The 27,601-nt window shown below is 48.7% G+C and overlaps 2 protein-coding genes and 1 long non-coding RNA gene across 4 annotated transcripts in view; 2 read left to right on the forward strand and 1 right to left on the reverse strand.

Annotated features, from left to right (window-relative positions):
- Nucleotides 1–20,184, forward strand: part of CD4 (CD4 molecule) — a 44,029-nt gene extending 23,845 nt beyond the window's left edge. Inside the window, exons 4-10 of one of the 2 annotated variants that reach the window (XM_045060756.1) lie at nucleotides 13,733–13,891; nucleotides 14,296–14,580; nucleotides 15,948–16,283; nucleotides 17,011–17,211; nucleotides 17,776–17,900; nucleotides 18,152–18,301; nucleotides 18,633–20,184. In XM_045060756.1, the coding sequence (XP_044916691.1) occupies nucleotides 13,733–13,891; nucleotides 14,296–14,580; nucleotides 15,948–16,283; nucleotides 17,011–17,211; nucleotides 17,776–17,900; nucleotides 18,152–18,277 (1,232 nt within the window). In that variant the 3' untranslated portion in view covers nucleotides 18,278–18,301; nucleotides 18,633–20,184. 2 annotated transcript variants of the gene reach the window in all.
- Nucleotides 13,034–20,804, reverse strand: LOC123386521. Its single transcript, XR_006600514.1, has 2 exons — nucleotides 20,704–20,804; nucleotides 13,034–13,841 (listed from the first exon to the last, which is right to left on the reverse strand). It is a non-coding gene; the product is annotated as an uncharacterized LOC123386521 (long non-coding RNA).
- A 157-nt stretch (nucleotides 20,805–20,961) lies between these two features.
- GPR162 (G protein-coupled receptor 162) lies at nucleotides 20,962–27,121 on the forward strand. The gene is given in 6 exon segments (XM_003988331.4): nucleotides 20,962–21,258; nucleotides 22,829–24,161; nucleotides 24,863–25,052; nucleotides 25,683–25,840; nucleotides 26,356–26,563; nucleotides 26,566–27,121. Coding segments are annotated over 5 exon segments (1,764 nt in total). The 5' UTR covers nucleotides 20,962–21,258; nucleotides 22,829–23,294; the 3' UTR covers nucleotides 26,907–27,121.
- The last annotated feature ends 480 nt before the right edge of the window (nucleotides 27,122–27,601 follow it).

A 27,601-nucleotide genomic window follows, 5' to 3' on the forward strand; every position in this document is an offset into this window, starting at 1 on the left:
AAAAAGTATTATGTGCTCATTACAGGATATTTGGCAAATGCAAAAAAGAATAAATAATGAAGATTCCCTTTTCCTCAGAGGCCAATAAATAAGTAAATAAATAGGAAACAAATCAAGTGCATGCATACTTCCACCATTGAGAGATATCCTCTGTTAACATTTTTATTTATTTCCTACTGGGCTTTGTTTAGTGTGGAAAATATGATATATATATTATTAAATAGATGATATCATGCTGTATATAGCTTTTAACCTACTTCCTCATAACATTTTATAATGATGGGACAATCAATTATTAGACTATTTTTTTTAAGTTTATTTATTTTGAGAGAGAGAGAGCACTCAAGTGTGCATGAACAAGGGAGGGGCAGAGAGAGAGAACCCCAAGCAGGCTCCACACTATCAGTGCAGAGCCTGATGTGGGACTCAAACTCATGAACCATGAGATTATGACCTGAGCCGAAATCAAGAGTTGGACACTCAAACAACTGAGCCACCCAGGCGCCCCTAGACTATTTTTTAAAAGTAATATGCCAGGGCGCCTGGGTGGCTCTGTTGGTTAAGCGCCCGACTTCAGCTTAGGTTGTGATCTCACAGTTCATGAGTTTGAGCTCCACGTCAGGCTCTGTGCTGACAGCTCAAAACCTGGAGCCTGCTTCAGATTCTGTGTTTCCTTCTCTCTCTGCCCCTTTTCTGCTTGCACTCTGTCTCTCTCTCTCTCAAAAATAAACATTAAAAAATTTTTAAAGTCATCTGCCAATGTTTAGTAAATACAAAATTATAAACTCTTACATGAAGTACTAGCTACTCTGTAAAATTTACTTCGCAGAGATAAAGTTGTGAATATTTCATGATCTCTGCACAAGAATGTTGTCATAAGCATTGCTTATAACATGAAAGAATAAAATTCAACCTGAATATCCATTAATGAGGAAAGAATTGAACTATGGTACAATGGTGGAAAGTTATTCAGGTAATAAAAAAATTAGGGCTTTCAGGAAAATAGAGTAGACATATGTATTAGTCTGATTAGGCTGCCATAACAAAATACCATAAACTAGGTAATCAAACAGTGGAAATTTATGTTTTCACAGTACTGTAGGCTGGAAGTTCAAGATTAGGGCGTCAACACAGTTGGGTTCTGGAGAGAACTGTCTTCCTGGCCTACAGGGGCTTCTTGCTGTGTCCTCACATGGCAGAGACACAGGAAGCAAGCTCTCTGGTGTCTCCTCTTAGCACAAATCCCATCATGAGGGCCCCATCTTCATGACCTCATCTAAATCTAATTACCTTTCAAAGGCCCCATCTCCAAATACCATCACATTGAGTATTAGAGCTACAACATCTGAATTTGGAGGGAACACAATTCAGTCCCTAGTAACATACTTTTTGCTAAATACACTAAGTACAACAGGAAACCCTGGACATTACCTATAGAGCTAACATAAGAAGACTCTGAAACATGTAGAGAAGAGGGCAGACTGGTAGGGACCCAGGGGCCCAAGGATCAACATGGTGGGGAATTTTCTTTTGCCTTGTATATCCCAGTCTTGGAGCTAAAGAAGCCAGCAACCTAGAAGCCTCAACGGACACAGACAAAAATAAGCATCAACAAAAGCCTGCTCTCTCTAGCCAAAGGACCAGGAAAAGGAGCAAACTAGCAAGACAAAGTAATAGACAATAACTGCTCTACTCCTGTCAAACACCAGAAGAAGGGCCCCAGCTTTTCCCATGCCAGAAAAAGCTGAGTGAAGAGCCTAAACTTCCACCCTCTTGAGGCTGTAAGGAGGCACCAGCCAGTGGAAAGGGTCCTAACCCCCCTGCATTGTCAGTAAAGATCACATAAGGAGCCTGGATTTCCACCTCCACCCGCAGTCATGAGGCACCCTTCCTTGCTGGGTGGTTGTCAGAAGAGGTTTAGTAGAGAGTCAGGGCTTTCATCATCACCCAGCAATAACAAAGGCACTAACACAGGGTTTATGGACGCCTTGTGGGAGCTGGAACTTCTACTCTGTCCAGTGATAAGGAGCACCCCCCTCTAGTGGCAATGGAGGATGAGAGGGGAACCCAGATTTCTATCTCCACCTGGCAGCAGTAAGGTGGCACCATGTTCTTCCCTTGTCAGAGTGATGTCAAAGAAAGCCAGTGAAAATAGAAGGTTTAAAGAAGATCCAAATTCTCATAATATAACATTCAGATGCCTAGGTTCCAATAAAAAGTCATTCATCAGGGGCACCTGGCTGGCTCAGTTGGAGAACAATGTAACTCTTGATCTGAGGGTCACAGGTTCCAGTCCCATGTTGGGTATAGAGATTAAAAAAAAAACCCAACAACTTAAAAAAAGAAAGTTATTTAAAAAATCATTCATGATACCAAGAACCAGTAATATCTCAAACTGGATGAAAAAAAGAATCAATGCATGCCCACACAATGAGATGACAAAAATGTTAGAATTATCTGGCAAAGATTTTAAAACAGTCACAATAAAAAAAAAAATCCTTCAGCAAGCAATTACAAATATACTTGAAACAAATGAACAAAATGGAAAGACTCAGTAAAGAAATAAAAGATAAAAGAAGAACAAATGGAAATTTTGAACTGAAAAATATAATAACCAAAGTATAAAGATCAGCAGATAGATCCAACAGAAAAATTAAAAGGACAAAGGAAAGAATCAGAGAACTACAAGACAGAATAACAGAAATTGTGCAATCTGAGTGACAGAAAATAGACTAAAAAAAAAAAAAAATGAATCAAGCCTAGGGACCTGTGGAACTATAACAAAAACTCTAGTATTTGTATCAGTGTAGTCCCAGAAGGAGAGGAAAAAGAAAATGGAACTGAAAAAATACTTAAAAAATAATGGCTGAAAAAAAGTAATGGCTTAAAATGCCACAAATTTGGTAAGATGTTAGCCTATTGATTCAAGAAGCTGAGCAAACCTTAATCAGGATAAGCCAAAGCAATTCCATATCAAAACGCATCACAATGAAATTTGTGAAAACTAAAGACAAAAGAAAAAAAAGTCTTCAAAACAACCAGAGAAGACTGACTACCTTACCTACAGGGTAACAGTTTAAATGGCAACAGAGTTCTCATCAGAAACCATGCAAGTCTACAGGAAGTGATGTGATATTATTCAAATACTAAAAGAAGAGAACAGTAAACCCAGAATTCTATACCATCCTTCAGGAATGAAGAAGTCAGGACACTTTCAGATGAAAGAAAACTAAGAATTTGTTGCCAGCAGACCTACCATGAAAGAATGGCTCAAGGAAGTTCTTTAAACAGAAAGGAAATAATGAAGAAGGAATCTTAGAATATCAAGAAGAAAGAACAAAGTAAACAAATATATGGATAAATATATTAGGCTTTCCTTTTCCTCTTGAGTTTTCTAAGTTATGTTTGACATTTGAAACAAAAATTATAACATTATCTATGTGTTTCTAAATGTATGTAGGAGAAATATTTAAGGTAACTAATTATAAATGGGGATGTTAAAAAGATGTAAAGGGACATAAGGTAAAATTATAACACAAGTAGACTAAGTGATATGTTATATATACATATAATGTAATACCTAGATTAATCACTAAAAATATACAAAGAGATACACTCAAAACTATCACAGATAAATTAAAATGGATTCTAAAACATATTTAAAAATATTTACATCCCAGGGGCTCCTGGGTAGCTCAGTCAATTAAGCATCTGACTCTTGGTTTTGGCTCAGGTCATGATCTCACAGTTCATGAGTTTGAGCCCTGCGTCTGGCTCTGTGACGACATTGTAGAACCTGTTTGGGATTCTCTCCCTCTCTCACTCCCCCTCTCTGCCTCTCCTTCTCTCTCTCTCTCTCTCAAAATAAATAAATAGAATGCTTACATCCCCAAGTATAAAATAAATACCTATCAGCCCATACTGATAAAATAATTGATTGAATAAATAAATAAATGGGGGAAAGAGACAAATCTCCCATGTAGAAGAATTCTAAATAATTCATGTAAACAATCTGCTCTCAAGGATGTGGAGCATTAACTCCTCACTCTTTAAGTGTGAGCTGTGCATAGTTATTAACTTCTAAAGAGTATAGTATGGAAAAGGGGTCAAGAATAACTTTACAGTGGAGAAACCTGAAGAACGCTACCTCAGTCAGGTGATCAAAATCGACAGTCGTAAGTCATGGATGGTATGTATCCTTGACATGTAATGAAAATGGAACTTTATCTCTGTGATCTTCCTCCCCCAAATCCATAAACCCAGTCTAACTAAGAGAAAAACATTGGAGGGGCACCTGGGTGGCTCAGTCGGTTGGGCATCTGACTCTTGATTTCAGCTATGATCATGATCTCACAGTTTGTGTTTCTCACATAGGGCTCTGTGCTGACAGTGCAGAGCCTGCTTGGGATTCTCTCTCTCCCTCTCTCTGCCCCTCACATGCTCTCTTTCACTCTCTCAAAATAAATAAACTTAAAAAAAAGAGAGAGAGAAACATTGGACAAATCCCCCAATAGAGGGACATTTTATAAAATAACTGACCAGTACTCCTCAAAAAATGTCAAGATCATCCAAAACAAGGAAAGTCTGAGAAACTGCTACAGCCAAGGAGAGCCAAAGGAGATATGATAACTAAATGTAATATGGTCTCCTAGATGGGATCTTGGGGTGAAAAGGGGACATTAGATAAAAACTAAGGAAATCTGAGTAGAGTATGGGCTAGTTAATAAAAATGTGTTGATATTGATGTATTATAACAAATGTTCTATACTAATGTAAGGCAATAATAGGAGAAATTAGGTATAGAGTACATGGAAAGTCTATCATTTTCACAATATTTTTGTAAAACTAAAACTTTTCTAAGAAAATGTGTTACAGAAAGACATTCAAGGGGTGCCTGCCTGGCTAAGTCAGAAGAGCATGTGACTCTTGATCTCAGGGTCAAGAGTTCAAGCCCCATGCTGGGTGTAGAGATTACTTAAATAAAAATAAATCTTAAAAAAAAAAAGATGTTTAAGTAACCCATAGGAAGACAGGAAACAGAAAGCAAAAAACAGAACAAGCAGACTTCAGCCCTAACTTTTAATAATTACATTAAATGTAAATGGTCTAAATATACCAATCAAAAAACAGGTTGACTGGTTGACACAGTAGATTAAAAAGCAAAACCCAACAATATGTTGTCTATAGGAAATTCACATCAGGGGCACCTGGATGACTTAGTCAGTTGAGCGTCCGACTCTTGGTTTGGCTCAGGTCATGATCCCAGGGTCGTGGGATCAAACCCTGTGTCAGGCTCCATGCTCAGTGTGGAGCATGCTTAAGATCTTCTCTCTTTCTCCCTCTTCCCCTCTCCCCCACTCACACTCTCTTTCTCTTTTTAAAATTAAAAAAAAAAAAGGAAGAAAGAAGCTCACTTAAAAAAATGACACAGGCGAGTTGACTGTAACAGGATGGAGAAAGGGTATGCCATGCAAGCATTGAGCAAAGGAAAGCAAGAATCAATATATTAATATTGGATAAAGTCAATATCAGATCAATAAAACTATTAGAGTCGATGAAGAACATTATATAATAATGGCAATGTCAATTCCTCAAGAAGACATAATAATCCTAAATTGGTATGCACCAAACAGCAGATCTGCAAAATATGTGAAGGAATTCTGGTAGAACCAAAAGGAGAAATAGACAAATCCACATTGGTAGTTGGAGTCTTCAGCACCCTTCTCCCAACAACTGACAAAACAGCTCCACAGAAAATCAGCAGGGGTATAGAAGAACTCAGCAACATCATCAATCAACAGGATTTCATTGACATTTTTAGAACACTCCACCCTACAGCAGCAGAATGCATATCTTTTTCAAAGGTCCACAGAACATATACCAAGATGGTCCATATTTGAGCCAATAAAATACACCTCAACAAATTTAAAAGAATTGAAATTGTGCAGTGTGTTCTCTGACCACATGGAATCAAGCCAGAAATCCATAACAGAAATGTAACAGGAAAATCGCCAAATACTTGAAAACAACAGCTTTTGTGGGTCAACAGTGAAGTCTCAAGAGAAAAATAAAAGTATACTAAATTGAGAGAACATTTAAAAATCATCTAAACAAAAATCTTACAACTAACATTTTATTTAATAATGACAGACTGAATACTTTCCCTTAAGATCAGAAATAGGGCAAAGATGTCTGCTCTACTACCCATATTCAACATAGTACTGCAATCCCTAGCCAGGACAATAACGCAAGAAAAGGAAATAAAAGAAATACTGATTAAAAAAGAAGAAATAAAACTGTTCCTATTTGCAAATGACGTCATTATTTATGTAGAAAATCCTAAGGAATCTATATTAAAAAACAAACCCTCTTAGAACCAATATGTGAGTTTAGTAAGGTTACAGAATATAAGCGAAACATACAAAAATCCATTATTTTCCTATATACTAGCAATGAATGTGTGCATACAGACATTAAAAGTACTATGGCATTTACAAATGCTCAAAAAATACTTATGTAAATGTAACAAACACGCACAGGACATGCACTAAACAACACTGATGAAACAAGTCAAAGATTTAAATAAGTGGAGAGACATCCATGTTTATAATCAGAAGATTCAACATTGGAAAGTCAATTCTCCCCAAATTGATATACAGGCTTAACACAATTCCTTTCAAAGTCCCAACAAGATTTTTTGTAGATGTAAATAAGATTATTCAAAACTTTATATGGAAAGTCAAGGAACTCAAAGAGCTAAAGCAATTTTGAAAAAGGAGAATTGGGGCGCCTGGGTGGCGCAGTCGGTTAAGCGTCCGACTTCAGCCAGGTCACGATCTCGCGGTCCGGGAGTTCGAGCCCCGCGTCGGGCTCTGGGCTGATGGCTCAGAGCCTGGAGCCTACTTCCGATTCTGTGTCTCCCTCTCTCTCTGCCCCTCCCCCATTCATGCTCTGTCTCTCTCTGTCCCAAAAATAAAAAACGTTGAAAAAAAAATTAAAAAAAAAAAAAAAAAAGAAAAAGGAGAATAAAGTATGGAAAATCAGTCTATCTGCTTTCAGACTTATTATATAACTAGAGTAATGAAAATTGTGTGGTATTGGGGGAGGGGTAGACACATAGATCAATGGAACAAAATAGAGAACCCAGATATAGATCCTTGCAAATATGCACAACAAATTTTTTTTTTTTACAAAGGTGCAAAAGCAATTCATTGAAGGAAAGATAGCCTTTTCAACAAATGGTGTTAGAATAATTGAACATCCATAAGTAAAAACAATACCACCATTGGCAACAACAACCCTTGACCTAAGTTTCACACCTTATTTAAAAATTAACTCTTGGGGGCGCCTGGGTGGCGCAGTCGGTTAAGCGTCCGACTTCAGCCAGGTCACGATCTCGCAGTCCGGGAGTTCGAGCCCCGCGTCAGGCTCTGGGCTGATGGCTCAGAGCCTGGAGCCTGTTTCCGATTCTGTGTCTCCCTCTCTCTCTGCCCCTCCCCCGTTCATGCTCTGTCTCTCTCTGTCCCAAAAATGAATAAACGTTGAAAAAAAAATTAAAAAAAAAAAAAAAAAACTAACTCTTGGGGCACCTGGGTGGCTCAGTCGGTTAAGCGTCTGACTTCGGCTCAGGTCATGATCTCACAGTCTGTGAGTTCAAGCTCCTCATCGGGCTCGGTGCTGACAGCTCAGAGCCTGGAGCCTGTTTCAGATTCTGTGTCCCACTCTCTTTCTGACCCTCCCCCGTTCATGCTCTGTCTCAAAAATAAATAAAAGTTAGAAAAAACAAATTAAAAAAATAAAATAAATAAAATAAAATAAATAAATAAAAGCTAACTCAAGGGGCTGCTGGGTGGCTCCGTCAGTTAAAGGTCTGCCTTTGGCTCAGGGCATGATCTCTTGGTTCGTGAGCTTGAGCCCTGCATTGGGCTCTGCGCTGATGCTTTGGATTCTGTGTGTGTGTGTCTCTCTCTCTGCCCCTCCTCCCCCTCAAAAATAAATAAACATTTAAAAAGTACAAAGAAAAAAAAAACACCAACTCCTAACTCAAATTGGACTATGAACTTCAATGTGAAGTATAAAGGTATAACATATATGAGAGAATTTTCAGGATCTAGACTAGGCAAAGAGTTCTTAAACTTGATACCAGAAGCATGATCTATAAAAGGAAAAATGTACAAATTGATCTTCATCAAAATTAAAATCTTTGCTCTGCTAAAGTCTATTAAGAAGAGGAAAAGACAACTTATAAAATGTAAGAAAATATATGCAAACTACCTATTCAACAAAGGACTTGTATCTAGAATATGTAAACAACTCTCAAAACTCAATACTGGGGCGCCTAGGTGGCTCAGTTGGTTAAACATCCGACTTCGGCTCAGGTCATGATCACACCGTTCATGAGTCTGAGCCCGTTGGGCTCTGTGCTGACAGCTTGGAGCCTGGAGCCTGCTTCAGATTCTTTCTCTCTCTCTCTCTCTCTCTCTCTCTCTCTCTCTCTCTGCCACCCTCCTGCTCACACACTCTCTCTCTCAAAAATAAATAAACATTAAAAATTAAAAAAAAAATCTAAATGTGAGACCTGAAACCATAAAAATCCTAGAGGAGAACATAGGCAGTAACTTCTTTGACATCAGCTGTGGCAACTTCTTTCTAAATATGTCTCCTGAGGAAAGGGAAATAAAAGCAAAAATAAACTATTGGGATTACATCAAAATAAAAAGCTTCTGCATGGTGAAGGAAACAATCAATAAAAGTAAAAAACAATCTATTGAATGGGAGAAGATATTTGCAAATGACATACTCATAAATGGTTAGTTTCCTAAATATATAAAGAATACATATATACCACTCAACACCCAAAAACCAAATAGTCCAGTTGAAAATTGAGCAAGAGACATGAGCAAACATTTCTCCAAAGAAGACAGATATAGTCAACACACACATGAAAAGATACTCCGTTAGCAGCCAGGTGGAAGTGGGAGGGAAGAAAAAAAGGGAGAAAAAAAAGATGCTCAGTATCAGTCATCATCAGGGAAATGCAAATCAGTGCAAATCAAAACTACAATGCAATATCATTTCACACACATCAGAATGGCTAAGTCAAACATCAAAAACACAAGAAACAACAGTTTCCTGTTGGCGAGGATGTGGAGAAAAAGGACCACTCTTGCACTGTTGGTGGGAATGCAAACTAGTGAAGCCACTGTGGAAAACAATATGGAGGTTCCTGAAAAAATTAAAAATAGAACTACCCTACGATCTGGGAATTGCACTACTAGGTATTTAACCAAAGAATACAAGAACACTAATTCAAAGGGATACATGTACCCCAATGCTTATAGCAGCATTATTTACAATAGCAGGATATGGAAGCAGCCCAAGTGATTCATTGATCAACGGACGCGTGGATAAAGATGTGGTATATACATACAATGGAATATTATTCAGCCATAAAAAAGAATGAAATCTTGCCATTTGCAACAACATGGATGGAGCTAGAGAGTATAATGCTAAGTGAAATAAATCAGAGAAAGACAAATGCCATATGATTTCCCTCATGTGTGGAATTTAATAAACAAAATAAACAAGCAAAAGGAAAAAATAAGAGAGAGAGAGAGAGAGAGGGAGAGATAAATCAAGAAACAGACTCTTAATTATGGAGAATAAACTGATGGTTACCAGAGCAGAAGTGGGTGGAGAGGATGGGTTAAATAGGAAGAAAGAAAAATAAATTATTTTAGTTATTTTGGTGCTAACCTAATATTCCATCAAATTAATATACTCTAATATACAGCCATTATCTTTTGGTCTAATGTTGTACCCTATTGACGACACTACTTTTTTGTATCTACATTTTGGTTTGCTATTTTATTTTATTTTTTAAGTTTTATTTTGGGGGGGAGAGGGGGGCGGGGCAGAGGGTGAGAGAGAGACTCTAAGTAGGCTCCACACCCAGCTCAGAGCCCAACACAGGGCTGGATCTCACAATTGTGAGATCATGACATGAACCAAAATCAAGAGTTCAACACTCAACTGACCGAGCCACCCAGGCGCCCCTAGTTTGCATTTTTAAATTATTGTTTTAAGGATAATGCTCTAGAAATGAGATTAAAGATAAAAACTTTTAATAATGGATGGCATATACTGTAAGATTGCTTCCAGAAAGGTTCCATCTGTTTACACTAAGTCCAGTTAACTGTGTGCTTTTTGCATGTTGCCAGAACTGAGTAGTAGTATTTAATGCTTTTTTTTCTTTGCTAATTTGACAGTTGAAAAATATATCACTGTTGTTTTCATTTGCATTTCTTTGATTGCCTCTGGGGTTGAAACAAGGTGCTCCTTTCTAAAAATTCCTGTCTTTTGTGTGAGTGCTTTTGTTCTGTTCCTAGGATTTGATTTTCCTCCAGAACTGTTCCCCTTCCCAACTTCCTGATCTCTGACAAGGGCAGTTTCACTCTCCTGACCTCCCCAATTTCTGAACCAGAGAGTCAGAGGTTATTTTTCTCTTCTTCAATCTCTGGTTTCCCATCAGTCACCCACGATGGTGATTCCTTCCTTTGAAAGTGTTTTTCTGTTTCATCTTGTTAAAGTGAGAACCACAGGCCCAAAATGGTGTCACTTAGGTTAAGACCCCTGGTCAGTAAACCAAGACTTAATACCTAATCTAACTGCCGTTTCAACCCCCTAGAAATGTAACCTTTAACCAGTCAACATGGGAATTTCCTTGTCAACACCAGGATATTTACTGAGGCACCCCTTCTGCTTTCCTTAGGAAAGGCGATCTTGCCTAAAACAATGGATTCTTCCCTAATAATTTCCTTTTTTTCCACTTCCTTTCTACCTTTAAAAACCTTTCTTTTTCTGTAGCCCTTGGGAGCTCCCTTCCACTTGCTAGATGGGATGCTGCCCCCTGCATGGCTGGATTATGAAGCCAGTAAGATCCCTACAATTCACTCGGTTGAATTTTTGTTATTTAACAATCTTTGTTCCCATGAGAATGGCACCATCATTAGCCAAGGCCACAGAACTCCCACCTGGATTACAGTGGAAGCTTCCTGGCAATTCTCTCTGCTCCCAGTCCCTCCTACTTTGGTTTTCTTCCACCCACTTCAGTACTGACTTCCAAAGCAATGCCTTTTACCTGTCGCTCCCTAGTCCACTGGACCAGGCCCAGGAGGCTCTGCCAGACATCCACCACCTCGGCACCACTTCCCACAGCTTCCCCGCTGGAAACCTGGACACCCGGGGGTTCTCCTCACTGCTTTGAGGTGGTTGCCTCTACCACTTTCCTGGAGCATTTCCACTCCCTGGATGTGCTCATTCCTCATCTTCGTTCTGGCCCGCTGCCTATTCTTTTAAGATTTGGTGCAACACAGGTCTTCTCCACGACGTATTCCAGACTCACCCGTACTCTTAGACCTTCCACACCACCTTGTGATCTCCTTTTCAAAGCACGTGACGTCCTGTGGCACCTGAGTGGCTCAGTCAGTTGAGCCTCATGAGCGTCAGACTCTTGATTTCAGCTCAGGTCATGATCTCATGGTCATGAGATTGAGCCCCACATCAGGCTCCATGCTGAGTGTGGAGCCTGCTTAAGATTCTCTTTCTCCTCTGCCTCCTTCCCTACTTGCCCATGCTCTGTGTCTCTCTCAAATTAAAAACGACAAGCAAAAAAACAAAAAAACAAAGTATGTGACATCCTGCACAAGTAACAGGGCCATGACAGGGCCCAGAAGAGGAAAAGGAGAGCAAGGAGGAAGCGTTATTTTAGGGAAAGGGTGACACACTTCATTTTCAACCAAGTGAGTTTGGGTGATGGCAAGACTTTCAAATAACGTTATCCCTTGGGTCACTGGAAATGTGGGTCCAGAACTGAGGAGAGAGGTTGGGGCTGGGAATATCAATTTGGGAGTCAACCGCAGCACTGACAGGGGGTGCCCTGGAATTTAGAACATCTGTAGGAATGGGGGAGAGGATCTGGGGGTAACCCCTAAATGCAGATGTCAGAAGAGGAGCCCAAGAGGAAGAAAAGGAAATGGTGCTTACATAGGAGGAGGGAACAAAAAAGGTGGAAAAGGGGGCAGAACCAGAGGGGAGCACTCCTCCAAGAAGCTTGGTAAACTGTGAATGGAATGGAGCAGGATTTCATAGCACCTGGAGAACTAAGCCAAGTGCAGATCCAGGGAAAGAGTCAGAGGTAAGGAACTCCCAAAGCATCAAGGGCAAGGGGGTTGGGGGAGTGCTGAGGGAGAGCCCAGGGTTACAGCTCAACCGGAAAGGTCTCCCAAAGAGGAGAAGACTGAGCAGTGGGGGAGGGGCCAAGAGGCCAGTCTGACACCCAGTCTCGCACACCAGGTAGAAACAGGGAGAGGGCCCGTGACTGCTCAGGGAGACAGAAGTAGAGCCCAAGGCATTGAGGGTAGGGTTTTTTTTTTTTTTTTTTTCTCAGCCACCTTTGCCCCATCCCTCTAAACATGTATTCTAAGTAAAAACTGCATTTTCTATGTAAGATTAGCCTTTACAGCCGTCCATTACAGGAATTCTGGAGCCACACCCAGAAAGTGATTAGTTCTTCTCTTTAGAAGAACTTCCTCTTGGCGGTGGTTGTTGGATACTGAAAGAAGAGACCGGAGGAGGCCACTTGTCCCTGTCTGGGGAACTTTCCAGAGACAGTACTGTATAGTATACCCAACAGGCCCAGATTTTAATCCTGTCTCTGCTACTTGTTGAAGTCAAATTTAAAAGGTAGAAAACAGTGGGGTGCCTGGGTGGCTCAGTTGGTTGAGCATCCAACTCTTGATCTTGGCTCAGGTCATGATCTCATGCTCATGAGGTCGAGCCTCAAGTCAGGGCTCTGTCCTGACAGCATGGAGCCTGCTTGGGATTCTCTCTCTCTTCCCCCCTCCCTGGCTCTCTCTCTCTCTCAAAATAAATAATTAAACTTAAAAAAAAAAAAAACAAAGGTAGAAAAGTGTAAAGCCCTCCTCCCACACCTGTCTCACAGATATTCACTTCTTCCCAGGGGCAACCAAGGTTACCATTTTCTTACATTTATTTCTAGAAATATTTGTTCCTATACAAGGCAGATGATAGAGAAATAGATATCGATAGACAGATTTCTCCCTCCTTTTTAGACAAATGGTAGCCTGTTCAATATCTTGCTCGATTTAGTTAATGACGTGTCTTAACTATTTATTATTCCTTTCTTAACCGTGAAAGAGCTTCCTTCTTGTACAGCATTCCACTGAATGGGTGAATTATTTACTTAACCTATTCTTTCCTGGTGGACAGTTATTTTTGTATGTGACTTTATAATTCGGGTAGATGTTATAAATTACCCTCCAAAGAAATTGTACTGGTTTATGTTCCTGCCAGCAATGTGTAAAGTAAGAGTCTGAGCCTCTGTTCCCTTATCTACAAAACAAGCCAAACAGTACCTACTTCTTGGAATCATTGTGAAGATCACTGGTGATGATGCGTGGAAAGTACTTGGCATGTAGGAGTTGGTGGTCTTGAAATTAGGGTCTCGTTTTATTTTGGATTAGTGAGACATTGTCCTGGCCAATTAAGTGAATGTTGATGGGACCTCCTCTCCAGTCTGGGGTTTTCAGATTAGGGACAGATTCTGCAGAAATTTAGCGACTGAGATCAGAAAGGCTGTGGGCATTGCCCTCTCCGGCGATGTCGTGTCTTCAGGGTACCCCAACCTCCTCCACGTGGCTTCTGCTCCCAGGCTCCTCCAAGCTGAAAACTCGCTTTGAATGCAAAAAAATCCTGTGGGACCAAGGATCCTTTCCTCTGGTCATCAAGAGCCTTCAAGTCGCAGACTCAGGGATTTACACCTGTGAAGTGGAGAACAAGAAAAGAGAGGTGGAACTGTTGGTGTTCGGCTGTGAGTACACGGGGATACCACCTAGCCAGGCTGCCTCCCTCCCTGACTCCCATTAGTGCCCCCAAACCAGGCCCTGAGCTAGTGGTACCTCAACAGTCTAGAGACGGGTCAGACTGGCCACCACATCTCCTCAAATCCTCCTCAGGCCTTGGGTCAGGCAATGGGAGAGGAAGAAACCTAGAGGGGGTGGGGAAGGGGCAGGGGGCAGAGAAGGAGGGAGAGAGGCAACAGAAGAAAGGGAGGGAGAGGAGGAGAAGGAGGAAACTCTGCCTTGAGTGGGTGGGGGTGGGGATGGACCCACAGGTGTCAGCAGGGGTGATGGAGAGACACTCTTGGTTCCTGGTTTCTTCCCTCCCCTTGGGGATAGTGTGTATGTGACACAGGTGGCCTGCTCCTTTCCACAGTGACTGCCAAGGTGGACCCCAGCGGCAGCGGCGGCAGCAGCAGCAGCAGCACCAGCACCAGCACCAGCATCTATCTGCTGCAAGGGCAGAGCCTGACCCTGACCTTGGAGAGCCCCTCCGGTAGTAACCCTTCGGTGCAATGGAAAGGTCCAGGGAATAAAAGCAAGAGTGGGGTCCACAGCCTCTCACTGTCCCAGCTGGAGTTGCAGGAGAGTGGCACCTGCACATGCACTGTCTCCCAGAGCCAGAAGACACTGGTGTTCAACACAAACATCTTGGTGCTGGGTAAGAGGGGCTCCTCTCCCCTGCCATCTCCCCTCTGCCTCAGGGGCAGGCAGATCCTCCCCACGCTCTCAATGCTCTGCTCCTGGGTCGGCTGCTGGGGAACAGAGGGAGGCTAGGGCCAGCCCCTCCTCCCCCTCTCCTCCCACCCCCCCCCCCCCCCCCCACAGAGCTGAATATGTCCTGAGGGATACACTGGACGCTCTCTTCCTCAAGAGGCTGATTAATAGCCACCCCTCAGGGCGGTGGGCATGGAAGAAGGAAAGGGACAGGGGATGTAAGGATGTGAGGGACTCCAAATCCCCTGGAGGCAGCCCCAAAGGAGGAACAACGTTAAGGGCATCTGTTTTCTTTGTTGTCTCAGCTCCCCAGTCCCACTAAGTTGTAAATCCACTTACTTAGGGACCCTAACACCAGCAATCCAGCCCTGATGAAATTCTACATTGCTCCTTTAAATCGTGAGCCGGTGGGGGAGGTGGGGGACACCTGGGTGGCTCAGTCAGTTAAGCCTCTGTCTTTGGTTCAGGTCATGATCTCAGATCTGCCCCCCCCCCCCGCCCCCATATGAACCCCAGCGTTGGGCTCTGTGCTGACAGCTTGGAGCCTGAAGCCGGCTTCAGTTTCTGTGTCTCTGTCTCTCTCTGCCCTCCCACTCATGTATGTCTCTCTTTCTCTCTCAAAAATGAATAAACATTAAAAAAAAAAAAATTTAAATCGTGAGCCAGGCACCCTGGTTGGGTGATGCCGGGTACCAAGAGCCCAGAAGGCAAGTCCCACCCCAGATCCTGCCCTCTGTACTTATGTGACACAAGGGAGTGTAATGTGGTGGCTAAGTGCACAGACTGACTTAAGTCCTGGCTCTGACCTCACCGGGGGACCTTGGGCCAGTTACTGAACCTCTCTGTGGCTTGGTTTCAGAGATGATGCTCGCTGTGATAATACCTCCCTTGTAGTGTTACAGCGAGAATTGATTCATGTAATGCACTTAGAACAGTGCATGGCACATAGTAAGCCCTAGTCGGGCATTTGCTCTTATCTTACGAAGGCTGATGAATCATACACCTAAGTAGCACATGCCAAACATCCCCTGTGCTCCAGGGATCCCGAGAACAGAGCGGACCCTGTGGCTGGGCTGTTCTACGAGGGCTTCCAGGGGGCAGAGGTGCTGCCTTGGGAATCTGCTGGGGTGGAGAGACTGGAGAGATCTGGAGAGGTAGATGGGAATTTAAGGGCCAGAAATAGCAACCTAAGTGTTTGAACTCACTCGGCCCCCTTCCATCTCTTTGCTGCCCCCACCACATGCCCTCCCTACCCCATACACCCTCATCTTCCTATCTCCTGACCCAGCTTCTCTCTCTTCCCACCTCCAGCTTTCCGGAAGGTCTCTAACACGGTCTATGCGAAAGAAGGGGAGCAGGTGGAGTTTTCCTTCCCGCTCAACTTCGAAGATGAAAACCTGATGGGGAACCTGAGGTGGAAGGCAGAGGGGGCTCCCTCCTCCCTGCTCTGGATCTCCTTCACCTTGAAGAACAAGCAGCTATCTGTGAAAGAGGTTGACCCGTACTCCAAACTCCAGATGATGGACTCACTCCCGCTCCGCTTTACCCTGCCCAACGTTTTGTCTCGTTATGCTGGTTCTGGAAACCTGACCCTGGTCCTTGACAAGGGACAGTTGCAGCAGGAAGTAAAACTCGTGGTGATGAGAGGTGAGGAGTTAGGCCGAGCAGCAGAGGGGAGGGGCCGAAGGTGGAGGGGTGAGGCCCAGCAGGACAGGCCCGGTGGCCCGACAGAGCTGATCCAGGGTCTTCTGGTTTCAAACTGAGACTGGAGTCCCCATGTCCTTCCTTGACCTCCATGAGCCGGCCTGGGGTGGGATCTGTTGAGAATCCCCAAAGGGCATGAGCTGAGAACCAGGGTTCTAATTCTGCCTTCAGCCAACCCTCTATGATCCTGACTGAGCTCCCTGCCTCTGTGGGCCTCTTGCTTCTAATGAAGATAACAAAATCTGCTCTTAGGGTGATCGTGATGAGGGTAGTGTCAGGCTACCCGCTGAGCTCTTTGCTTCCTTATCTCCCCCATCATCGTAACTCCACAAATAATCACGGCTAATACTTGCTGCTTAGTACACGCCAGACCCACTCCAGCGCTGTACATGTGTCTGTGAATTTATTGTGTATTTAACTGTTGTCTGAGGCTTGGTTGTCAGGTGACTGCAGGACACAGCAAGCAGTGGGGTTGGGATCCAAATCCAAGACCCTCGGCCTCAAAAGCTGTGTTTGCTTTATACAACCGCATGAAAATGTGCTCTGAGAGGCTCAAGGGAGAGCAGCCATGTAAAGTGTTTTGATTGTTCCACCGAATCCCCTTAGAGCAAGGAGGTGCCAGGAACTCAGAGGTCCAGGCTCCCAGCCTCAGGCTCTTGTCCCTCTGCAGTGACTCAGTCTGGGAACAATCTGACCTGTGAGGTGCTGGGACCCACCTCCCCTGAGCTGACGCTGAGCTTGAAACTCAAAGGACAGGCTGCCAAGGTCTCAAAGCAGCAGAAGATGGTAAGGGTGGAGGACGCCGAGGCGGGAACATGGCAATGTCTACTGAGTCACAAGGACAAAGTCTTGCTGGCATCCAAGGCCGAGGGTGAGTGAGGATCCAGGTTCCATGGCCTAACCCCAAGCCCCTCTCTCTTCATCTGTGGGACCTTCCCCGGGGTTGGTGGACACCACCCAGAGTCCCAGCGCCCCAATCCCTCTGAGACAGGTGGGTTATTCTCACGCTGCCTGGACACACAGGGGCCAGGACGGAAGGCAAGGTGAGGTTCTCACCTGGAGTCCCACGAGTTCCCATTTCCCTAAGCTCTACAGCCCCGGAATAGGGCCCACCTGACCAAGAGTCCCCGCCCTGCCTCCTTCCTGACACACGGACACATGGACACACGCACACACGCATGCACTGTATACAACCTGAAACAGCTGCTTCTAGTCCCCAGGGTGTCCTGTATGGTTTTCAACCCTTAAGGCCCTTTCCCCAGCCTTTCCCCTTCAGCCCTGGTGGGTCACGAGAGCCCTGCAAACCCTGTCCTGCTCTCCCAGCCCAAGGATGAGACCCAAGCGTAACTGGGCGGTGAGGCCTTCCTAGGGCCCTCCAGAATGCCCGGCCCCCTGGCAGCGGGCAGTGAGCTGAACACATCTTTCTCTCTTGCAGTTTTGCCTCCTGTGCTCACCAGGACCTGGACAAATCTCTTGACCATCGTGCTGGGCGGGGTCCTAGGCCTTGTGCTTTTCATTGGGCTCTGGGTCTACTGCTGTGTTAAGTGCTGGCACCGCAGGGTGAGTGAGCCTCCCCAGAACCCCCTTTCACTTCCCACAGGGCATGTGAGCACCGGACACCTTTACAGCAACAAGGATCTCCTGTATATGCGACACACTCGTGCTCTGGCTCTCTCCGCCCGCGCACCGAGTTCCCTCGCGGGCGACTGGGCCCTGTCCCAGATCCCATGCAGAGGGAGAGACTGGAAAGAGCAAAGGGTTAATTCTGGGACAGATGGCCTCAGCCACAGTAACTGCTTCTCCTCTCCCAGCTCTCCCCATTCCTGCCTCCAAGGGGCACCTCCCTTCTGGAGGCCTGGGACCCTCATGACTCCTCTCCTTCTTCCTGGACAGCGCCAGGCAGCGCGGATGTCTCATATCAAGAGACTCCTCAGTGAGAAGAAAACCTGCCAGTGCTCCCAGTAAGGAAATGGGTTGAGGGGGCCGGGGAGAGTGGGAAGGGGAAGAGGAGGGCAGGAGTGGGAAAGAAGAAAGAGAGGAGGGATACAGGGGAAGGGGAGGGGGGTTAAAGGGAGGTGATGGATGAGGAAAGAAGGGCACAAGGGGATGGCTGAGGGGCGGGGGTAGGAAGCAGGAAGAAGGAGGAGGGCAGAGGAGAAGGGGCCTGGGATATTTCTGGATATGGCCCAGAGGCCACCACTGCACGAAGGGAAAGTGCAGTATGGGAGACACGGAGCTGCGAGGAGGCAAAGGAGTTGGGGAGGAATAAACTTGCTCTTCTTTTTCCTCCAGCCGGTTACAGAAGACATGTAATCCCATTTGAGGCACAGGACCGGGGAGCTTCCCACTTGCAGTGCAGCCTCGCCAGCTGTCTCCCCTTGCGTTTCCTGCTGGGCTCCTGGGCCTGCGGACCAGATGAATGTAGCAGACCCCAACATTTCCGGCTGTCTCCTGCTCTCTTTGTCCACGCTTGGCCATTGGCTCTCCTCTTGCAGAGGCTTACACCATTTCCTCCCCATTTCCTTTGCATCAAGCCTAGCCCTGATCCATGATTTCTTCCCAGCTCCCTCCCCCATTGCCTCCTGGGCCCAGGGAACCACATGGGCCGTACCTGGCATGGAGGGCAAGGGTGGGTGTCTGAAGCATGAAGCATAGGGCTGCCATTTTATTGGACAGGACCTTGGGACCAGAGGGGACAGGCACTAGCCGGAGATCACACAGCCAGTCAAGGGCACATCCAGATCAAAAGCCTCCTGACTGCTAGTGTCCACTGCTCCATTCTCCCCGCTTCCTCACTCTGTTTTGGCAGGGCACGGACTCACATCCTGACCTGTGCACAAACAGGCACCGCTGGACACAAACCCATGTACATAGCCCACCCTTGTGCACAGACACAATTCCTTCATCACCCAAGCAGTATGTCTCAGTTTATGAGCCAGTCTCACATCCTTTGTCTGTTTAAACCTTATGAAACTCTTACGGAGCTAGTACTGACAGGACCAAGATTAGCATCTCCAGCTTATAGACCGGAAATGGAACTCAGAGAGGTCAGATGATTGCCCAAGGTCACACAGCTAGTACGTGCCAGAGTCAGGACTAGCACAGGTCTCCTAACCCCTAGTTCCGTGGCTGTTTCCTGAACACAGACACAAACACCACGCAAATCTCTGCATCTGGTTAGTCACTGATGCCCAGTACCCACCTTTGGATTCATAAAAGCACACCACCCCACTCAGGGTCTGCCTCAGAGAGTTCAGAAACACAGAAGAGGGCCTCCCTGCCTAAAATCCCTCTCTCTCACCTGCTGGTGGCAGAATCCTGTTACCAGCGGACAAAAGCTGGCAGTTCTCCTAATCAGAGCACAGGCTGGGAACACAGGCCCTGTGGGAGAGAGTGCCCAGTGACCTACCACTCACCCTGTTGCGGAACCTTCTGGAAGGTGAGCTTTGCCAGGGGGAGGGGGCGAGGAGCTGGCTGGAGAGAGAATACTCTGAGAGGACCTCGTGGAAGGGTTCAGTCCCCCTGCCCTGCACTTTCCTTCATCCCTCCTCCAAACCATTCAGGAAGCAGGAAAACTGGGGTTACAAGTATTTTTCCTCCTCTTCTTGAACCATCTCTCTCAGGAACCCTCCGCCTCCTCTGCCTTTCCTTCCCTTCCTTTCTCACCACCTGTGTCAGTCCCTACCCCCTTTCCCTTGTCTTCTCTTTCCAGCTCGCCCCTTCCAGGGAGGAGGACACCTAGTTGACACCAAGGCTCCCCACTGATTGCTTCGTATCCCTGCCTGCTCCCGCCCCTGCCTCCCTGAGCTGACAGAAAAATACAATAAACTTACTGTAAAGAAGATGTTCTTCTTTGTGTGTATGTGTGTGTGAGAGAGAGACAGACAGACAGCCACAGACAGACTCGTCTCTGGGGACCTACCTGGATCTCCCAATCTTTGGGATCAGACAGACCCAGAGGAGAGGTGCCAGGCTTCCAGGGAAAGGAGATGAAGTCCCCCCCTCCCCCGGAGGGAAAAATTCTCTGGAGGCCCATCACCCACCTGCCCACCCCACAGGGCCTTGTGTGTGCAGGAGGCCAAGACCTTGTAATCCTGTGCGTGTGATGTACTGAGAGGGACAGGCCGCAGGGGTTGTGTGTGCTCTACACATGCATGTGCGTGGTGGGAAAAAAGGACCAAGAGAAACTGTAATGTGTGCAGCTAATGGTGTGCATCCCCAACAGAAGTGTGAGTTTGTGTTCCAGGAGAAGGAAGCGGAATGTGTGTGGGGGGAGGTGGGGGGGTGGATATATTCTTTTAGACCTGTGTCCACCAGCCCCGCCCCCAGCAGCCCCCGCTCCATCACAGCCTCCAGCACATACCCCACTGAGCTACACCCAGGGCGCAGCCCTCACGGATACACACAGTGACACACGCTTCCTCCGCCCGAACAGCCAGCTCCTCAGTCCCCGAACACCACCAGCTGCCTCTCTGAGCCTGTGTTCGTGCGGAAAACCGGGGTGGGGTGGGGGCAGGACACGAACCGTCTCACCAATGAAGCCGGTTCCCCGCCAGCGTCCTCGCCCCCTCCCTGCCGGCGCCTTCCTTGCCCCTCCCCCTCCAAGTCACCGCCGTCCAGTTCCCCGCCCCGCACTCGCCCCCGCGCCCCCCGAGCCGCTTCCCTGCCGGACCCGGACCCGGGGCTCACGGGCGGCATGCCTCCGGGAGAGGGGGGCTTGGACAGATCTGGGGGGGGCAGAGACTGAGTGAGCGGCGGACCGAGCCCGGGAGGCTGGGACCGAGGAGGGGGAGGGAGGCCCGGAGGGAAGGAGGGAGGGAAGGAGGAGGGCGGGCGAGCTGGAGCCGGCGGGCGGCGGGAGCCCGGGCGAGCCGCGTCGGGAGTGCGGTCTCCATGGCAGTGCCGGGCGCAGCCAGAGGTAAGACGACCCCTGCCCTGTCCCCCGCGGCCCCCTCCTCTCCTCCCCCCAGCCGCCTTCTCTCCCCTCCGGCCGGCCCCTCCTCCCCAGCCACCTGCTGTCACTGCCCTGGAGAACACGGTGGGTGGCAGGAGGGAGGAGTCGCCTGACCTTACCCCTTCACCCCGAAGGGCGAGGGACCCCTGACAGCGGTGGAGTCCCCCAGATCCTCCCTCCCACCTTCCTCTGATCTTTCTCTGTCCTTCACCTCCTCTCTGTCCTTCACATCCTTCCTCCCTCCCTCCCTCTCTGACTCCCCATCTCTTTTTTCCTAAACCCACCCGCTGGGCCTGGGTGAGGGTAGGTGGGAAGGGGTGCCAGGCTGTAGGGGAGAGTAGTGGGGGGGGGGAGCGCTTCTGACCAATTCCTTCCACCTCCCTCTGGCTGGCCATTGCCATGGCAACTAGGGTATACTGGGCTCCGGAGGGAACAAAGGTGGGGGGCGGACTAGGACCTCTCAGGGAGGGCTAGGATCTGAGATTCTTCCACAGGAAGTAGACCCTCTCACTTCTGTGCCCCATTTTTACCCCTATTTGCCCCCAAAGCCATTAGCTCATCCTTCTTGCCTCCACTCTGTTCAGGGTTTCATCTGATTTCCTCTTAGTCCCCTCCCAAGGGCTCACTGAAGCTCAGCTTCAGGAAATTCAGGACTATCCTCCTTCCCATCAGAGGGAAACTGAGGCTGGGGCATGGGAGGAAAGAGTGGAGGTCTACCAGTGGGATGCTGCACCTTATTCAACGTTGGGCTTTTTCCTATTTCCTGCTCCCTCGTTCCATGCAACCCCTCTTCCCTCATAAGCCTTCTTGTGAAGGGTCTCTGGGGTTTTCCTTCTATTTTCAGATACTATCACTTTGCCCCTTCTTTCTCTTCTGCTCAAACTCTCCTCCTTCCCCCTAGTTCCCCATCTTTCCATTTCTGGATGCTTCTGATGTCAGCGGTTTCCCCGCCTTCGGGTTCCCTAGCCCCCCCCCCCTCGGTCCCTGGCTTCCTTTCTCCCATCTTCCCAGGTCCCTAGTGAGCTAGAGGGGGATCATGCAGGCTTGGGGGAAATGGGGCTGAGCACCAAGAGCCCTGGGCCCAGGAGCTGGAGCATCGGGGAGGAGCTGTATTAGCACACATATCCCAGTTTACCATGAACCCTCAAGAAGAAACAAGTCATGTATCTGCCATCAGTAGCCCTGAAGAGAGATTTAGGGACATGAAGATAGGGATTGAATACTACTGAGCAGAGGATATAAGAAGGGACCAGGGAATGACAGAGGGAGGAAAAAGGGCTGAAAAAGGGTAGGAGACAGGAGATCAGAATATCTTCTTTCCCTGAAGGTCTGGAAAGCAGGGCTCTTACCTGTGTGGGCTATGTGATTGGCCATCTGGTTTAAGGCAGGAGAATGTTCTGAATGACCCTATGACCCCTAGTAATAGGTTGTTTGCGTATACTTTCCAGAGAAGGGGGCACAGGAAGTCAGCTGGAGACCAGCCCAAGCCCTACCTTTGCCCTCCCCCCCACCACATGTCATTTCTCCCTTGCAGTTTGTCCAGGTGGCTGAGCCTTACCCCCACACCCCTTGGGGTGCCCAGAAGATCCCAGGCTGGTCAAGAACCAGAGGAAGAAGAGAACTGGAAGTCCCGGCATGGGGACCAGAGCTCCTCAGCCAGCCTCATAGTTGGGAAAGCAGTCAGCTTGCTCCTCCCGCTCCTCCTCCCCCTCCCCCTCCCCCTTCCCCTCAATTACAGGGATACTTCAGGAAGGGCCCCACCCAGTATGGAGGCTGAGGATCACCTCTGCTGACCCTCAGTCTCCTCCCCTGCCCTCCACACCTGACTTTAGCTGGGTCGGTCATGCAATGCTGAGCAGGAAGGTAGGCCTAGCCGTGGCCTGCTTCACTACAGGGCAAGGATTGTACGCATAATGGGTGTGTGTGTGAGTGGGGCTCCAGGGTGAGACCTAGCCCCCACCCCCAGGAGTTCAAGGGGGGGTGGGGGGACCGAGGATAGGATGGCTCGGGGCGGGGCAGGGGCAGAGGAGGCCTCCCTGCGCTCAAACGCATTGTCCTGGCTGGCCTGTGGGCTCCTGGCCCTGCTGGCCAACGCCTGGATCATCCTCAGCATCTCGGCCAAGCAGCAAAAGCACAAGCCGCTGGAGTTACTGCTCTGCTTCCTGGCGGGCACACACATACTCATGGCGGCTGTGCCCCTCACCACCTTCGCCGTGGTGCAGCTACGGCGGCAGGCTTCTTCTGACTATGACTGGAACGAGAGCATCTGCAAGGTCTTTGTGTCCACCTACTACACACTGGCCCTGGCCACCTGCTTCACGGTCGCCTCGCTCTCCTACCATCGCATGTGGATGGTGCGCTGGCCCGTCAACTACCGCCTCAGCAACGCCAAGAAGCAGGCGCTGCATGCTGTCATGGGCATCTGGATGGTCAGCTTCATCCTCTCCACGCTGCCCTCCATCGGCTGGCACAACAACGGCGAGCGGTACTACGCCCGTGGCTGCCAGTTCATAGTCTCCAAGATTGGCCTGGGCTTTGGCGTCTGCTTCAGCCTCTTGCTCCTTGGGGGCATTGTCATGGGGCTGGTCTGTGTGGCCATCACCTTCTACCAGACGTTGTGGGCCCGGCCCCGGAGGGCTCGGCTGGCCCGGAGAGCGGGGGTTGGGGGTGGGGCCAAGGGGGGTGGGCCAGGGGGTTTGGGTACCCGGCCAGCTTTTGAGGTGCCAGCCATTGTGGTGGAGGATGCCAGAGGCAAGCGGCGGTCCTCGCTGGACGGCTCTGAGTCGGCCAAGACATCCCTGCAGGTCACCAACTTGGTCAGCGCCATCGTCTTTCTCTATGACTCACTCACAGGGGTGCCCATCTTGGTGAGATTGGGGTCCCCCACCTGCTATCCCTAATATCCAGGCCCCAGCACAACCACCTGACCTCGAAGTCATCAGCCATACAGCAGCTCCGCCGTCCACCTTCCTCTTTTCTGCCCACCCCTGCCACATTTGTGAGCCCCCCACCTCTGTCATCCGTCTCCTGGTTCCCGTCACCCCCAGCCTCATCATCTGTTTCCCGGTTGCTGCTGCTCAACCCTGTCATCCGTCCTTTACTGCCTCCACCTATCTTCCAGTTCCACCATGTACCCTGTGTCTCCCTGCTTCAGCCCCTGGACCTCCATTCTCCATTCCCTGCCACTCTCGGGTTACCACAGGGCCTCTCAGCACTCTGGGTGGAAACCCCAGAGAGCTCACCCCACCACCCCAACTTTTTGCATCCCCATCTAGTCCCTCTTCCTGAATTTCTCTCTGTGTTCAAGTTTTCTCTACCACCTCTGCTTCTCCCCCAACCGCTCGGGGGCTTTATCTTCACTCCTTGCCCCTGATCTTCCTCTGAATCAGTCCCTTCCCCTCTGTTCATCCCATTCCACCTCCAAACTTTGCCTCTGTCACGATCCTCTGTGAACCGGGCCATCCTTTCCTTCTTGTCCACCCACTGCACTAGGATATTGGATCTGGGGTCAAGTGGGACCTCTGAGCTCTGGGTCGTGACCCCGCGCCATTCCCCATCCTCCCGCTAGGTGGTGAGCTTCTTCTCCCTTAAGTCGGACTCGGCTCCGCCGTGGATGGTGCTGGCTGTGCTGTGGTGCTCCATGGCGCAGACGCTGCTGCTGCCCTCCTTCATCTGGTCCTGCGAGCGCTACCGTGCCGACGTGCGCACTGTGTGGGAGCAGTGCGTGGCCATCATGTCGGAGGAGGATGGCGACGACGGTCAGAGGAGGGACCGGGCTTTGGCTTTCCCGGGGGCTTGGACTCCCTCTTCTGCCCATTTCTACCAGCCCTTCTCCGTGTGGGGATGGGCTACCCTTGAGTGCCCCCTGCTGGACGGAACCCGCGCCACCCTTGGGCTGACTCCAGGCTCCCTTTTCCCTAATCACGCAACCCGATGTGCGCCCGCCCATTGCTTCCTTCTGTACTGGGAGCTCCCTCCACTGGGCGTCGGTTCCCCCCTGGAAGCCCACACTACCCAGCTTTGCCTCCACTCTCCAGGAAGAGTGCCTGAGAAACAGGCCAGAGTCCTAACACAACCATAAAGGAAGGCTGTGGAATTAAGGGGAGGTTAGCCTCCCTGAGACACACCCCCAGCTACAGGGACAGTTGTTGGGGGTGGGCTTGTAACTGTTCAATAAATACGTCTGTGCGTATGAAGCACTAGGGACTAAGCACTGAATGCAACAGATGTTAGACGCTCCTGCTTTTCCTCTTGGAGCTTACAGACTAGTGTGAACAGAAGGATTCTCTGGGGAGCTTAAAAAGGGGGCAGGAAGTTTTAAGGGGGGGGGGAGAGGAGGGGAGTGGGTATTCCCTGCCTGTAACCACTCTGCCCCTTTTCTCTCCTAGATGGCGGCTGTGATGACTATGCAGATGGCCGAGTGTGCAAAGTTCGTTTTGATGCTAATGGTGCCACAGGACCAGGGGGCAGGGACCCCACCCAGGTGAAGCTATTGCCTGGAAGGCACATGCTGTTTCCCCCTCTTGAGAGGGTCCACTACTTACAGGTATGGGACTAGGGAATGAACCTCCTATTCTGGGTATCCCCGTTCTTCTTGTGTCCAGTCTCTGAGAGCCATCCTGACTCCCCATTCCCTAGCCCTGGCCTGCAGGGCACCTAAGGGGTAGGTGAAAGAAAAGTGTGGCAAGAGAGGCTTCCCTTCAGACCTCTCAGAACCAGGTTTGCCCGTCAGAGGATTTTTTTTTTTGTTAAGTTTATTTTTGAGAGAGAGCAGGGGAGGGGCAGAGAGACAGGCAGAGAGAGAATCCCAAAATCCCAAGTAGACTGCACACTGTCAGCGGAGAGCCGGATGCGTGGCTCCAACTCACAGACCCGGAGATCAAGACCTGAGCTGAAATCAAGAGTCTAACGCTTAACCGGCTGAGCCACCCAGCAGCCCCCAGAGGATGTTTTGCAAAAGTTTAAGGGGGTGAAGCCATCTTGCAGCGTCCCCACTTAGGTTCCTGCCTTTACCCCCTTTGTCCCTATAGCCCCTCTGGGTCTACTTGCTCCTCTCCCCAGGTCCCCCTGTCCCGCCGTCTGTCCCATGATGAGACCAACATCTTCTCTACACCTCGGGCACCAGGCTCCATCCTACATAAGTGGTCATCCTCTGATGACATCCGGGTCCTCCCAGCCCAGAGCCGAGCCCTGGGGGGCCCTCCTGAGTACCTGGGACGAAGACAAAGGCTGGAGGATGAGGAGGATGAGGAGGAAGCTGAAGGTGGGGGCTGGCCAGCCTTCGCCAGTTCCTGGAGGGTGGGATGTTGGGGTCAGGTGGGGGACCCCCACGGGGTCCTGGCTTCTTCCGGGAAGAGATCACCACCTTCATTGATGAGACACCTCTGCCTTCTCCAACTGCTTCGCCGGGGCCCTCTCCTCGCCGGCCCAGGCCCCTGGGCCTCTCACCCCGCAGGCTTTCCCTTGGGTCCCCTGACAGCAGAGCCGCTGGACTTCCTTTGGGCTTAAGTGCAGGGAGACGCTGCTCCCTGACAGGAGGTGAGGGGAGTGCAAGACCTTGGGGAGGATCCTGGGGCCCAGGTAATCCCATTTTCCCCCAGCTGACGCTGTGAGCCCAAGTGGGCCTGCAGGACTCAGATGAGGGGCCCTGAGTATCACCTGTTCTGGCCCTGAGCCTAGGGCAGCTGCCTCCAGACTCCGGGGAGATGGGCGCTGGATCTGGGGCCCGGAGCCCCCGCTGTCTCCTATCTCGATGACCAGAGATGTCCTACTCACCTTCCATCATCCTTAGCAAATTGTATTAAAGCCTGAAGTGTTGCCATGGAAACCTTGGTGTCCATTGTACTAGAGTGGTAAAGGATATGATTGGAGGCTGGGCGGTGGAATGGCTCAGCGAGGACAAAATAGAGCAGGGGCTGTGGACAGAGGCACAGAAATACACCCGGAGAAGGACAAACTCAAACATGAAGACATCCACAGGGACGGGCATATAAGAGCATCTTGTGCTGGGCATGGGGGGACACTTGAGTGTGCTGGTTTGGGGCGTGAAGGATCTTTGTTCAGATTGGTGGAAGGTGGTTTCAGGGTGTGATTCCATCTGCCATGCTCCAGCTCTCCTCCTTCCCCCAGATCCACCTAAGGCCTCACTTTCTGGGCAGGAAAGGATTTGGGCCTGACTTGGTATCACAGGCCTGCATCCCATGTTGCATTTTAAAGGTCTTTTTCCAAAAGTGTGTGTGGGTAGGTGTATGGGAGGCTTCCACACTCCTCGTCCTGGACTCAACAGTGTGTGGGCGGGGGTGGGCGG

This window comes from Felis catus, chromosome B4 (assembly GCF_018350175.1).
Source record: "Felis catus isolate Fca126 chromosome B4, F.catus_Fca126_mat1.0, whole genome shotgun sequence".
Taxonomy (NCBI): domain Eukaryota; kingdom Metazoa; phylum Chordata; class Mammalia; order Carnivora; family Felidae; genus Felis; species Felis catus.